The sequence below is a fragment of the Mustela erminea genome, chromosome 12 (assembly GCF_009829155.1).
Source record: "Mustela erminea isolate mMusErm1 chromosome 12, mMusErm1.Pri, whole genome shotgun sequence".
Lineage (NCBI taxonomy): Eukaryota > Metazoa > Chordata > Mammalia > Carnivora > Mustelidae > Mustela > Mustela erminea.
In genome coordinates this window covers 11,793,975-11,809,446 of record NC_045625.1, presented here as the reverse complement: position 1 = coordinate 11,809,446, position 15,472 = coordinate 11,793,975, and the positions used below count along the sequence as shown (strand labels likewise).

Here is a 15,472-nt window from a genome sequence, read left to right as displayed (position 1 = left end):
GGACAATCTGGTGGTTCCATAGGGGAGGGTGTGGAGGATGGGCAAAATAGGAGAAAGGGAGTGGGAGATATGGGTTTCCATTTATGGAAGGAATAAATCACAGGGATAAAAGGCACAGCATAAGGAATATAGTCAATGGTGCTGTAACAGTGTTGTATGGTGACAGACGGTAGCTATACTTGTGGTGAGCTCAGTATGACTATACACAGAGTTGTCAAATCACTATGTTGCATACCTGGAACTATGCAATATTGTGTATCAACTATACTTCCATTAAAAAAATGTAGACAAGCCACCAAAAAGGAGAAAATAAATGCAAATCATATATTTTCATTGAATATAAAGAACTCGGACAATTCAACAATAAAAAGATAAATAACTCGATTTTAAAATGGCCTCAAGATTTGAAGAGACATTTCTCCATATAAAATACACAAAGGGTCCATTAGCACATGAACAATGTTCAACACAGTGAGACATTAGGAAAGCGCCAAGTCAAAACAACCAGATACCACTTCACTTCCACTAGGACGGCCACAATCCAAAAGGTGGGCAATATCACACTGAAAAAGTTAAAAAAAACAATTTTTTTTTTGAAATTGACAATATCAAAATCTTGGCAAGGAATGAGAGCAAGGTGAACCGTCCTATACTGGTAGCCAAACTAAAATACTGGGGCTGCTTTGGAAAACAGCTGGGCAGCTTCTCAAAATACTAAACACCGAGTTACCGTGTGATGGGGTGATTCCATGCCCAGGTGCCTAACGAAGAAAACATGTCCACGCCAAAGCGTGTACGCGGATGTTCACAGCAGCATCACTGACAACCAAAGAAAAGCAACCTGAAAAGCACACCACTGTGGCAATACTCTGCGAACTCCAGAATCAGCTCAGGTCTATGAGAAACAAAGGAAGAGCGTAATCAGAGGAGGAAAAAAATATGTTAGAAAGAAGTCGTGGGCGCCTGGGTGGCTCAGCAGGTTAAGCGCCTGCCTTGACTCAGGTCATGATCCCGGGGTGCTGGTCTCGAGCCCCATATCGGGATCCTGCTTCTCCCTCTCCTGCCAGCCACCCTGCTTGTGCTCTCTCTCCCTGTCAAATCAATAAAATCTTTAAAAAAAAAAAAAAAAAAAGCCTTGTGCGAGATCAAGGGGAACAGCATCGTCACCCCCACGCAGACCCTCCACTCACTGCGAGCGCGGTACAGGGCGCGGAGGAGAGGGACAGGATCCCCGCGCGCGCGCGGGCACTCGGGCTGGCAGGCGGCAGCGTTAATAAGCAAGACAACTTGCACCCGGGGCTCATCTTGTCTCCGGCGCCACAGGCAGATATCCGCACCCGGTGGCCGCAATCGTAGAAGTTTGTAGAGAGAGATGTCTCACAGGGGCTCAGTCGCTTGACGCTGCAGAGGGTCTCAACAGCGCCCGGCTCGCTCAAGTCTACGGCCTCGAAAATGGGAAGAGTGGGCGGAGCTACCTGCGGAGGGTAGGGTCAACCGGAGGTCACGAACTCTCCGTGACCTCCTCCACCACTCCACCCCTGGGACCGGGTCTTACCGTCCCACAGGTCCTCCACTCCCGCAGTGTGCCCGGAGCGGTCTGCAAGCAGCTCCGCTGGCCTGGAAGTGGCTCCTTCGCTGCATCGGAAGCAGATACCGTAGCAGCAGTATAGGTACATACAAAAGAAAACACAGATTACGGTAAAGATTCCCTAAATAAGTCATGTGTTTTTCCACAGAGAACCCTATGAGCCGAACCACTGATTTATTAAGTCCGCTAGGCTTGTGGGGGGAAGGTCAGTTCGCTCAGGGTGTTCCCTTGTGTCCTCCTGTTATTTAATAAAGCTGATACAGATACACAACAGTGTTGTATGGTGACAGGGGGTTGCGTAACATACAGAGACATCGTATCACTCTGATGTGCTCCTGAAACTAATAGAACATTGTGTGTCAACTGTAACCAAATTTAAAAAAAAAAAGAGGGGGCATAGGAAGAGAAGAAAAGATACATTAGCAGACCCATCAGGTATGAACACAAAACATAGGTTTCTGTAATAGCCCAGGGGCCTCCTTGCAAGGCAGTAGTAACATCAAAGTCCATGCTGTTTTGGAGAACAGCTTTTCTCCTTAGAGACATTTCAGTGTTAGGCTTCCATCTGGTGACTGGACACCACAGAAGCAGCAGACATCTGAAGCCAAAAAGACAGATCTGTCGTAGGAACATGTATGAGGTTTTCCCCTTGTATAAGGATTACACCCATATGATCTGACCTGCCCCTTAGATGTCAATGTGGCTGCAGCTTTAGGAATCTGGCCTGGTTGTGGCGACCACACAGTTGCTTAGGCAAGATAGCCCTGCCCTAAGGATGGCAGCCTGGCTTCCCCAGTGACAGCGGTTAGACCAGACAGTGTCCACACAAACCAAGGCATATTGAAAACAGTCACTTGAATGAAGGGGCCAATGTATCTATTCACCAATCCTCACCACTTGGAAACTTTGGCAGATGGCTCCAGTGGATTCAGGGTCCTGGGATAGAGCACCACAACAGGGAGCCTGCTTCTCCCTCTCCCACTCCCCCTGCTTGTGCACTCTCGCTCGCTCTCTCTCTCTCTCTCTCTGTGTCAAATAAATAAATAAAATCTTAAAAAAAAAAAAAGCACACGTGCCTGGGTCCGGTGTAAGAACATGCATCTCATTTCCCAAGTGCTGATTCCATGACTGGCGCTGGCCTCCGGTTGCTTCCAGTCTGTTGCTGCGTCACACATGATCCCATTTTCTCATCATCTCAGAATCCTGCTCTCATATGTGCCGCTCAAAGACACGCAGAGGGCAACAGTGTCTCTGCGGTGGAGGCAGGAAGCCTTCCTGCAGAAGGTGATATTGAGCTCATTTTGCAACAAAAAGAGCTTTTCAGGTAGACAAGGAAGAGGCTGGACATTTCAGGCAAGAGGAACAATGTGGAGTGTTAGGGGAAACATAAGAAGAATTTTGTGTTGGTCGAGATCATAAAGCGAAATAAAAAAAAAAATATTGAGTCCAAAGAACGGATGGGGGAAACGAGCCATGCTGCTCCCCAAACAGCATGATTGTCTGTCCCACACAGAACCTGGGGACCCACTTAATCAAACTTTCCCATCCTCCCCAGACACCAAAGAGTGAGTCATCCTGGCATTCCCCTGCCACCGGCTTTCATGGAGTCCCCAAAGGATGTGGAAAGGGAGTCTCCATGGAGTCTAGGACGCAGAGAGGGAAGGAGCCAGGATGAAAACAGAAAGACACCATTCCCCCCAGACCCAAGAAGTGTATAAGTCCCCCCCGTTCCTATGTTAGGGTGGGGACATCCCTGCTACCTGTCCCTGCTGTTGTCACCCCATAAGCTGGATTGAAGCTGCTCCACCAGAAGATCTCCCACCGTCCTCCATCTCCTAGGTATGTCCTAACAACCCAGTAACCACACACCATCACGGGGCAAGCGGCTGGTATCTGGACTGAGACGTATCAAATGCCTGTGTCCTGAGGAGGAATGGGCTAAGGGAACGGGCTTGCTGGGAAATGGCGAAGCCACATGTAGAGAAATGCCAGGAGGCCATCCTCACCAAACTTAAATGTGTTCATGAGTATAGTGAGGCCTGGAGAGACCTCTCAAAACAGAGTTCAGTAGAGAGAAAGGAGCTAGTAGGAAAAAGAAGTGTCCAGAAAGCTATAATCTTCAGACATCAGAGCTGAAAATGCTAACCGATATGAGCTAGGGTCTTACTAGTTAAAGATTTAGTGCCCAAATTAGCAGCATCAGTAACATCTGGAAGTTGGTTAGAAATGCAGCATCTCAGCCCCCTCCCAGTCTTTCTGGGGCAGAATTCGGATTTCACAAGATACCCAGGTGATTCCTATGCATACTCAAGATCAAGACGCTCTTGGGCGCCTGGGTGGCTCAGTGGGTTAAGCCGCTGCCTTCGGCTCAGGTCATGATCTCAGAGTCCTGGGATCGAGTCCCGCATCTCTGCTCAGCAGAGAGCCTGCTTCCCTCTCTCTCTGGCTGCCTCTCCGTCTACTTGTGATTTCTCTCTGTCAAATTAATAAAAAAAAAAAATCTTTAATTAAAAAAAAAAAAGACACTCTTACCTGCTCAGGAATCCCAAATCATGCAACACACCAGAATCACCTGGAACATTTTCTCTCAAGTACAGATTTCTGAGGCCTGCTCTAGATCAACTGAATCAGAATCTCTGGACACTGTGCACAGCCATATATTTTTACCCAATGCTTCACCAGTACTTCTAATGACAGAAGTCCGTAGACTGGAAACCACTGATCTGGCCCAATCTGCTCAATCTAACGATGAGAGGACAGAGACGGAGACAGTGGTACCCGCAGACTGGGGTGATCTATTAAGCAGTCTAGTTAGAGTCTCTGCCTGGAGACAAAGAAGTCGTATTTGGAGACTGATGTGAGTTTAAGCCCCATCTTTATCCCTCATGGCTGTACATCTTGGGACGAGTCCCCATTCTCTGGAACTCAGTTTCCTTGCCTTCAAGAAAAGATACCCTAGAATGTTCTCATGGACAGTAAGGGAACAGAGAGAAACTAGTAGAGAATTAACTCTGTGTTTCATGCATGTGCGTGTGGGTGTGCACACACACACACTCTATTACACAACTGAAGTCTGGGGATCCTTGTACTCAAAAATTTCAAAGCAACCTAAAATCTCTCAAGCTTCATTGTCCCCATTTTACAGATGGAGAAATGGAGGGACACTTGAAGCTGCTCTGCTCCTCACATTGTAAAGGTGAGTAGTGTTTGTTTTCCAGACAGAACACAGAAACACACAAGTAGTTGACTACCAGCTGGATTGTGAATGCAGAGTGTCAGTCATCCAGCTGACCTGTTCATGGAGAACCTGTAGTTTCTCTACCCCAGAGGCCTTCTTACCGACACCAGGGACGCCACTAAGGAGGAGAGAGTCCCTAAAATTCTGTATCCCTAAGGCTAGAGGGAAGAAGGAGGCATAGTCACAAATGCTTGATTGGATGAGACAGACAAACGTTTAGGTAATTGGGTTATAATACACAGTCTAGTGACTGGGGTTCCAACACAAGAGGTTGGTCAGTTGGGTGTTGAGATAAAGCTTCCTGGCAAAAAATGACCCTGAATCATAAAAGATAAGAAGGGTTAGTTTTAGTTCTGGGTGTGTGGATAGGGCAAAAGTGATGCAACATTCTGAAATGTCCTGAGGTTCTTTAGCCAGGATCCCATCTTTGGTTGGAGCCCAGCAGTAATGGTTCATATACATGGACATAAAAATGTGCATACATATACAAAAAATGATTTTGTGCCTTTTTGTCAGTTTGTATATTTTTCTGAAAATCATGTTTTCATGTCAATGTGGGTTTTTTTTCAAGTATGTCAAAGAAGAATTTATTGTAATTTCACTTTCTTGGCTTTAAAAGAAGACTAATTATCTGTATTTAAAATATACTTCTTAGCTTGCCTTCAAAAGAGAATATTTGGTATGTTTGACATTTTATCATAGTATAGTGACAACCTTAAATATTTTTCAATATTAGCTCATCAAATACCTTTGCAGGACTCCCAAGTGACTAATATGGTAAAAAGGTAATTATAAATCCAGGCCGTGAGCAAATTTTTGTAAGAATGTAGAAAGAAAATATCATAAACCTATTTTAGAAGATCAAAACACAACGGTGATTTTAAATATACTAACAGCTTCCTTCCCTTTCATACCATTTAAGATGAAATATATAAAAACTAGGAGCTTCTGAATATTAAAGAGCTAAGACAGTGACCGTTTTTTGTTAATGATACACAATAATTCATTGCAAATCAAATTTTCTCCCATTAAAATTTCAAAATCTGGGGCGCCTGGGTGGCTCAGTGGGTTAAGCCGCTGCCTTCGGCTCAGGTCATGATCTCGGGGTCCTGGGATCGAGTCCCGCATCGGGCTTTCTGCTCAGCAGGGAGCCTGCTTCCCTCTCTCTCTCTGCCTGCCTCTCCATCTACTTGTGATTTCTGTCAAATAAATAAATAAAATCTTTAAAAAAAAAATTTCAAAATCTGAAGTCATTTAGTTTAATTTTTTGGCTCTCCATCCAAAGGTGGAACTACATACTCTAATTTTTTAATAAGCCCTTACCCATAAGAACTAACATTTTTTATCCATAGGTTCTCTGTTGTCTATGTCATTACGTCTTTTTATTTTCTCAGTCGGAAAGTCAGTTCCTAAGTGCTGTTAGAAGCTTCACATTCCCATGGGGTGCCTGGGTGGCTCAGTGGGTTAAGCTGCTGCCTTCGGCTCAGGTCATGATCTTGGGGTCCTGGGATCGAGTCCCACATCGGGCTCTCTGCTCAGCAGGGAGCCTGCTTCCTCCTCTCTCTCTGCCTGCCTCTCTGCCTACTTGTGATCTCTCTCTGTCAAATAAATAAATAAAATCTTTAAAAAAAAAAAAAAAAAGAAGCTTCACATTCCCTTAGGTAAATATCTCCTGGTGCAACTGCTGGGTAGTTCCAATTTTAACTTCTTGAGGGGTCTCCATACTGTTTTCCAGAGAGGCTGCACCAGTTTGTGTCCCCATCAACAGCATAAGAGGGTTCCCCGTTTCTCTGCATACTCCCCAGCAACGGCTGTTTCTTGTGTTGTTCTTTTAAGCCATTCTGACAGGTGTGAGGTGATATCTCATTGTGGTTTTGATTTGCATTTCCCTGATGCTGAGTGATGTTGAGTCTCTTTTCTCGTGAGGTCTCCTTTGGAAAAGTGACTATTCATGTCTTCTGCCCATTTCTTAACTGGATTATTTGTGTTTGGGTGTCGAGTTGGTCATTTCCTTATACCTACCCTTTATATCTGACTTTATCAGATATGTCATTGGCCAATATCTTCTCCCATTCCATAGGTTGTCTCTTCGTTTTATTGATTGTTTCCTTCACCATGGAGAAAAGTCCCAATAGTTCCTTTTTGCTTTTGTTTCCTTTGCCTTTGAAGATGTATCTAGCAAGAAGTTGCTGCTGCTGAGGTCAAAGGTGCTGCCACCTGTGTTCTTCTCTAGGATCTTGATGGTTTCCTATCTCCCATGTAGGTCTTGTAGCCATTTGGAATTTATTTTTGTGGGATGCCTGGTGTGTGTTTTTTGAGATTTCTCCACATTGATACATACAAATTGAATCCATTCCTGTCTAACTCCCATGAGCCTACTGACAAAAATTTAGGCTTGGCTAATGCTTGGCCATTACCAACAGTCCCGCAGGGTGTGCCCCCTTGTGCACATCTCCTTGTATATGTGTGTGAGAGTTTTCAAAAGTAAACACCAAGAAGTAGAATTACTAGCCGTTATGGACTGATTGTGTCCCCCCCAGTTCATATGTTGAAGTCCTACCCTCAGTGTGATGGTATTTGGAAGTGGAACCTTTTGGAAGGTAATCAGGTCTAGATGAGGTCATGAGGGTGGGGTCCTCACAATGGCATGGTGCCCTAATAAGATCAGACAGCTTGCTCTCTAGGTCTATCTGCCATTTGAGGATACAGCAAGAAAGCAACGATCAGCAAGTCAAAAAGGTAGCCTTCACCAGAAGCCAACCATGCCAGCACCCCATCCCAGACTTCCCAGCCTCCAGAACTATGAGACATAAATGTCCACTGTTTCAGCCATCCAGTCTATGGTACCTTTGTTATGGCAGCCCCAGCAGACTAAGATACTAGGGTATGCACAGTGGGGGTCTTTAACTGCCAGAGTCTCTTTCAAATGTCCCAGCTTACATTTCCACCAGCACAACCTCACCAACCTGTGACATCTTGAAATTTTTCCAGCCAAGCTGTCCTTTGTAGGAAAATCTTTGTCATCCTCACCAGGCACACGTAGGTGCCGAACATCTTAACTTCTCTCAAAGGAAGCGGAAAGAGCAATTACTCAGCTCCGGGCTGTATGCTGCACACCTAACACCTCTTAGAAACCCCCAACGGAAGTGGTCTAGTTCCTAATATACAATAGTGAAGTAGCTTGCCCAAATTTACACACCAGAAAGCAGTGGAACCTGGACTCAAAACCACGTCTGCTCGCGGCTTGTGATCGTACGCTTCCTTCTTCCACATGAAACTAACACTTACTGAGAACAGATCATACACCAGGCCCTGGAGATACACACATGAATTGCAGGGCCATTCTTACTGTGAAGTGGTATTCAATAAATGTTGCTTGAATGAATTTTGGATCAAGGACCTCCTATCCCACAGGAGAGACAGACACAAATATGGGACTAGAAGGCTGACGGGCCACAACAGATGGAAGCTTCAGCGCAGCAGGGTCAAACAAGGGAGTGGCTTTGTTTCCTTTGAGTGCATTAGGTAAGCCTTTACATCGAAGATCGGTTTTGCCAAACACAAAAAGAGGAAACGGATTCGAGGCAGAGGGAGCAAGTGCAAAAGCACAATAGTGTGAAGCGATGTTACACTTTCTAGAAAATACACTATTTTAATTGCCTGAAAGTTGCTTCCTTCCGGTAATGAGGCAAGGCATTAGCTCAGTTCAGTTCATTGATTCTTCCTGAAAATCCCTGTTGTGTACTGGGCCCTGTGTGAGAGAGATATTTTACATATATTATCTCATCTAATCCTTGCACCCTTGTCTCTCATTACACAGATGAGAAAATTCGGGCTCAGAGAGGTGGAGAGTCTGGCCCTGGAATACATTCAAACCTCTGTCCACTTCCTGTTGCCTCCCCAAGATACTAGACCACGTCTGAACTCTTTCCACTCAGGTCGTACTCCAGTGGGAATACGTCCTCCCAGAACCTCAAGATCCATCGCTAGTTACTCTTTGAGATTTTTCTGTTCATTTCATTGTCTCTTTTCCTCCTTGGGAAACTGGAGAGCACAATGCATCTAGAGTCATGGAGTGTTCCAACCTTGGCCAGATGTTAACTATTGCCCCATCCATCATTCATTCATTTCACAAACATTTGTTGAGCACCTACTATGTGCCAGGCAATGTTCTCAGTACTGTGGATACAAAATTGAGTAAGACAGACAAGAATTCTGCCCTCAGGAAGGTTAAGTTGCAGTGACTCATCAGAATTAGAAAGGAAGGTATGGAGAGGTTATGTGGCCTGTCCAAAGACACATAGCAATGTTGTTACACAGGTAGAATGGAAGTCCAAGTCTGCCTTCCTCCCAGTGCTCTCTCCTCCTTCTCCATGGTGGGCATAACCTATGTCTTATATCCCTCTTGCTTTGCCTCTCATTAGTCTCTGTCCATCAGGATGACTACAGAGAACCTCACCTGGACCAGGGTTACCCCTGCTGAATTCATCCTCCTGGGCATCACGGATCGCTGGGACTTACGCATGACCCTGTTCCTGATTTTCCTGCCAGTCTACCTAGTGAGCCTGTTGGGAAATATGGGCATGGTGCTGCTGATCCGCCTAGATGCCCGACTTCAAACACCTATGTACTTCTTCCTGGCCAACCTCTCCCTGCTGGACGCCTGTTATTCCTCAGCCATCGGCCCCAAGATGCTAGTGGACTTGCTGCTGCCCCATGCCACCATCCCTTACGTGGCCTGTGCCCTCCAGATGTTTGTGTTTGCAGGACTGGCTGACGCTGAGTGTTGCCTATTGGCAGCCATGGCCTATGACCGCTACGTGGCCATCGGAAACCCTCTTCTCTACACAACAGCCATGTCGCCGCGTGTATGCCTGGCCTTGCTGGGAGCATCAGCACTGGGTGGAGCAGTCAGTGCCTTTGTCCACACCACCTTCACCTTCCGCCTGGATTTCTGCCACTCCCGGGAGGTCAACAGCTTCTTCTGTGACATCCCTCCACTGCTGGCCATCTCCTGCAATGACACCAGTCTCAATGAGCTCCTCCTCTTTGCTGTCTGTGGTTTCATCCAGACAGCCACTGTGTCGGTCATTGTCGTGTCATATGGCTTCATTGTTGGGGCTGTGATTCACATGCGCTCGGCGGAGGGTCGCCGCAGAGCAGCCTCTACCTGTGGCTCTCACCTCACGGCTGTAGCCATGCTGTATGGGACACTCATTTTCATGTACTTGCGTCCCAGCTCCAGCTATGCCCTAGACACCGACAAGATGGCATCTGTGTTCTACACTCTTGTCATCCCAGCTCTCAACCCACTCATCTACAGCCTCCGCAACAAGGAGGTCAAGGAGGCAGTCAGAAGGACTTGGAGCCGATTCTGCTGTCCTGGTCCAGAGCACTAATAAGAGGTCCAATGAGCCTGATTAGAACTATGACAAGATAAGAGCTCCCTTTCTGACCCCTGTCCCTGTGGGTAAAGATAGATGAACCTCTGGCTTGGCTGACTCTTGCAATTGTTGAAGGGACTAGAAAGGGGGAGAAGCAATAGAAGGGAGGCAAGAATCTCCCAAGGAGGTTAATCTAGGACCAACATCTAGAGCCAGAACCAAGGTCAGGCTAATGTGGCTGTTGAGTTGCCTTAGGTTCCTCAGTGTTCAAAACTTGAGTCCCTAGATATTACCAGGTGAACTTAATGGATGTTTTTGCCACTTGAACTTCTAGAAGTCTGTTTCCCAGAAACACTGGGTAAAAACTGTGTTGGCCCTAAGTGTTCCTAGATTCTTGCCCTTTTAAGGTTCTTCATGACCAGTAAGGCTGCTCCTGCTCTCTTGGACCCCCAGAGAGCATCTTCAGAACCCGCTCACACCAAAGAATGGGACTGAATCTGATAAAACAAATACCCCCCCCATTAGCCTATATATACCATCTCTCCAAGAAATGGCTAAACAGCACAGGAACATACACAGGCTCATTCCAAAAATTCCAGTAGTTAGGTTAAAATCTGGCCCCTGCTACATTAGGTCAGGTATATGATGAGGTTAGGAAAGGGTCAGAATTATGGATGTGGTTAGGATAGGGTTAGGATTAGGATTCTGGTTATGCCTAAAACAACGGTTAGGGTAAGGATAGAGCCAGGGCTGGGTTTGGAATTTAAAAGCAATCAGATAAGTTTAGGATTGAATTGCAATTACATATATTATAGGATTTGGGTTGATTTTAATTAGTAGTAGGTTTGGGATAAATTTAGCAGTCAGAGTTTGGATAAACTTGAGCTCTTATTAGAAATAATTGAGGGTTAGTTTTAGAGTACAGGGCTAATTAAGGCTGGCATTCAGGTTTCACTTTTATTGCTAGAATACATTTGGGTTAGAGTGTAGTCCATATCAGAGATCTGTTAGGTAAGTTAAATTTATGTGTGGATAAAATTTGTGATAAGTTTAAGTCACGGTCTAAAGTTATTATAGCAGTTAATCTAGGTTCAGAACTAGATAAGGGTTAAACATAAGAAGAGTATTTTAAGTATTTAATTGACATGTCTTGGGTCTTAATTTAAGATTTATGTGGGGTTATAGATAATGATTCACATGTCCTAAAGCTTAGGGGTACAAGATGTTTATTGGCGCATTTACATTTCATTCAGAATTGTGAACATACTCAGATTAGCACATGGCCCAGTACAATAGACAGCTTTGTGTTTAGATTACAACATCCAGAGGCAGAATTAGTTTTAGGAGAAGGAATGCCGTAGCCCAGACCTCTTGGCTAACCACAGTGCTCTCAGCCTGGGGTCACTCTGCACCCTTCTGACCCAGTGCTCTGGGGATTTTCATCTACCCAGAGTTCACAATGTTGACAGATTTTCTTTGCCTCCCTGATTCAGTTCCACATGAGCAAGGCCAAGGCACGGCATTCTGTCTGGAAAGCCCCTTCATGCAGAGAAGCAGGACAGGAATGGGCCCTGAGAGTTAGAGCAGGAGCTGAAGAGAGATGGAACATGGCCAGAGCCAATGTCGGCTCCCACCTGATCCCCCTCCGGTTCTCCTGATTTGGCTGTGATGAGGCCAGGGATGGAGACATGGCGTTCAAACTCCAATAAGGTTCCCCACAGAGTCTCTTCTTTCCTCTTCACCTCACCAGTCCAACCTCCCTTCAAGAGAAATCAGCCACCAGGCACGAGATTGCAAGAAGACTGAAGTTTCGGCCTGGCTCCCTGGGAAGATGAAGTTCCTTGTCACCAGGACCAGAACCCTCCCTCTCAGTAACCATGGTCTTCTGGGGTGTCCCAGTGTCATGGAGAGAGGGATATGCACAAAAGTGTCTTCTTTATCTTAGAAGATTTTATAGGTCTCCTGAAAGGGTCACCAACTTGTCCTGATTTGCCCAAAGCTGTCCTAGTTTTAAAACACCAAGTCCCATGTGAGCTCTTATTAGAACCTAAGAACCTGTGTGGAACTCAGAAAACCAGAATGGTTGGTCACCTTGTTTCCTGATGAGCCCACATCTCAACAGCAGAGGGTACTATATCCTATAGGGGTCAACACATTATGACAAAAGTTTGCCTAAATTAAAACCCCTTCTCCCATCACAGACTTTTATAATCCTTTCCCAGTCCTTGCCTCCTTATCACTGTAACAACTCACAAGCTATGACAAGGGCTAGAGGCATTATCAGAAAATCTGGCAGCCTCCAGACTGAGAATATGAAGTCTGCCCCCCAGCTCAGTAATTTATACTTAAAGACCTCCTCTCTGATCTTTTCTTCCTTGTGCATGTTCTTGGGCTCTCATGACATGTCCAGGCCCCACCATGATCAGGGAAGTTTCTAGAGGCATCTGGCCCCTTCCACTGTCTTGACACTACAGGATGTCCACAGGTCCTCCCACATGGATAGCATCAGTGGAGCAGCAATAATTACAATATTAATTACATAAATAATAAAAATAATAATGCAATAATTGCAGAAATCCTACACATTAACGTGAAGTTGCAGGCTACTATGCTGGGCCTATATGATAGACAGAACAAGCAAAAGAGAAGGGGAAGGACTGGGAGGCAGTAACAGCCTAATCCGGAGGATGAGGGAAGAGAAACAGACCCTTGACCCCAAAGTGAAATGTCCAGGAAATTTCCCCAATTCTGGTCAAATATTTCCCTTTTAAACCTCCTTCAACACCATTTCCCAAGATAAGCGGTCAGGACAAGAGTAGGCTTGAGTGGGGGGAGCTGGGGGTCTGATTCAGGTCACTTACTGCACAAGGTGTTGTGGGCCTTACAGCGTGGGTGGGAAAGGAACATTCCATAGGGGAAGGACAAACAGGTCTAAAGACATGGCCATGAAATGAGCCCAGACCATGCGGGAGATTTTAAGGACACCAATTTAACTGGCTTGAGAGGGGCATACTAGAAAAGAAGTCTAGAGGGAAGTCTGAAGACTGAGGGACTGATAAGCGAGGTCATGAGTGGGGTCTTAGGTAGGGGAATGCGGAGTCTATCCGGTAGGCAATAGGGAATCACTGAAAGTTCTTATGTTCCAAACCCCCCTTTATGGCTGTTCCGACACGGAGTCATGCAAAGCCATTCCTGCCTGGAATGCTGTGTGTGGCACCATTCCCTTGTGTCACGGTACACACCCAGCAACGCAGACCCCTCCCCAACACAGAGACATCTATGCACAAAGAAACACTCTCATAGACACAGCCACCCACACAGAAACAGATGCAGCAGCACACTCACACACGTGCTCCAGCCGGTTGCATGGAGACACAACCACTCTCTCCACACCCAAGCATATAATCCTGCACACTCACACTTGCAGTCACACAACCACACACGCTGCCGGTCACCAGAGGCACGGTCCCTTCCACACTCCTCCACTTCCTGCAAGAAGCCACCAGCAGCGTGTTTGTCAACTTACTATGTAGAATCATCTACCAAAAAAAAAAGAAAGAAAGAAAGAAAAAAAAAAGAGAGAGAAGCCACCAGCAACAGCAGAGGGGGACAGGAGGGTTGGCCACCCAGGAATCTACGGCTGTAAACCCTGGGCTCCCCTGCCCCCGACCCCAGTCACTGTTGCTTGGGGCTCAGGAGTCAGTCTGACCCTTCTTTCTGGCCTTCCCAAGACAGGGACTGAGGGGCAGAACCCTCCCTATGCTTGAGCTCCTGAATGTCCCTTGAGCTGGAGGCAGCACCAACCCCCCCCCCTTCTCCCATCAAATTGGGCCCTAGAGAGGCAGCATAACAAATCCCAGGGCTGAGCTGCATCCTGCCCCAGGGATGAGGGCCAGGGGAAGGCGCGGTATTGCCTCTGGGGGTGGGGAGGTTGCTAAAGTGTTCCCAAGCCCCCAAACCCCATCAGCTGTGGCCAGTCATTCCCTCCTCAGATACCCCGGTGACAGAGCATGCAGGGGTCCTGCTGCCATTCCCTCCTGCGATGCAGAGAGGCCAGAGGGTACACTGGGGCACAGCGTGCAGACCTGTTTTCCCACATGCAACTGTGAGCATGAGACGTATGTGTGAATGTGAGTGTGCCTGCTGTTTGTGTGAGACCATGACTGTGCATTACTGTCACTGTACAACGATGTCAAAGGGGAGGCAGGCTGGTGCAGCTCTGCAGTGACCCAAGTGAGTGAATGTTGCCACATGCATCACAGGGGGAGGCTGTGGGCCCCTGAGGTTGTGCGTGATGACGAGGTGATCAGCGAAGGGATCAGGAGTGCCCAGCATGGGCACGCACTGGTAGAGCGCTTACACAGGGCAGGTGGTCGGCGGAAGCATAGATGGGCACGGCAGGTCCCAGTCGCTTTACATGGTGCTGTGAGTTTCCACGAACAGGAGCATGTGACCGATTGGTACTCTCTGGCCTCAGCACTATGTCGTGATTATATCTGACCGTCTCTCTACGTGTATGATGATTTGAGTCTGGGGGGTTGTGGTTTCACTTGTCCACTTTTGTGTGATGATGCCTCTGCCAGGTCCACATTTCTGTATATTACGGATTGTGCCTGTGCATTTGCAGAGACCAGACCCTCCTGAGGCTGTGCAATCTGCAAGCCTGCACGGCCGTGTCTGTGATTATATATGGATGTCCTACAAACAGCTTCGTGCGTTTTAATGTTCATTGACACCAGTGTAGACACAGGTCAGAACAGGTCCAGTTTGTAAAGATCTTGCCCCCACTACCCTACCCTCCATCCACTCACCCTCCTGGAAGGTGGCACGTGATGGGGACTTTGAGAAAACGCTCTACAGGGAGCCAAAGCCAGAGGATTCTTCTTACACAAAGAGGGTGGAAAAAAGGAAGACATTAAGGTAGGAAGGGCACTTATTTTATTTATTTTATATTTTTAATAGAGAAGGACACAGGAAGAAATTAGGAGATCGTTCCCCTGCAGGGATGGTCTCAGCAAAGCCTCCAGCAAACCTTGTGCTAAAACCCCTCTCCCAAGATTTCTGCAACAGATACAGATGGGGGAAAATGAGAGACGTAAAACAAGTTGCCATCTGGCTGGTGCATCTGTCTGTCTGTGCCAGTTTCTCTCAAAGGGTTGGGCATTGATTCTCAAAGAGCACCTGATCTCATGGGGAAAGTTCTCCAAGCTATCTGGGGAGCCATCCCGATTCTTGTGCTTTTTTTTTTTTTTTTTTTTTTTT

General features: G+C 46.6%; 1 protein-coding gene across 1 annotated transcript; it reads left to right on the top strand.

Annotated features, from left to right (window-relative positions):
- Window positions 1-9,265: 9,265 nt before the first annotated feature.
- Window positions 9,266-10,225, top strand: LOC116570895 (olfactory receptor 5C1). Its single transcript, XM_032308513.1, has one exon. It carries the CDS (start codon window positions 9,266-9,268, stop codon window positions 10,223-10,225), a length of 960 nt encoding a protein of 319 aa, XP_032164404.1.
- Window positions 10,226-15,472: the final 5,247 nt, after the last annotated feature.

Coding starts and splice junctions, on each gene's coding strand:
- LOC116570895 (XM_032308513.1), top strand. CDS start 9,266: ATGACTACAGAGAACCTCACCTGGACCAGGGTTACCCCTGCTGAATTC.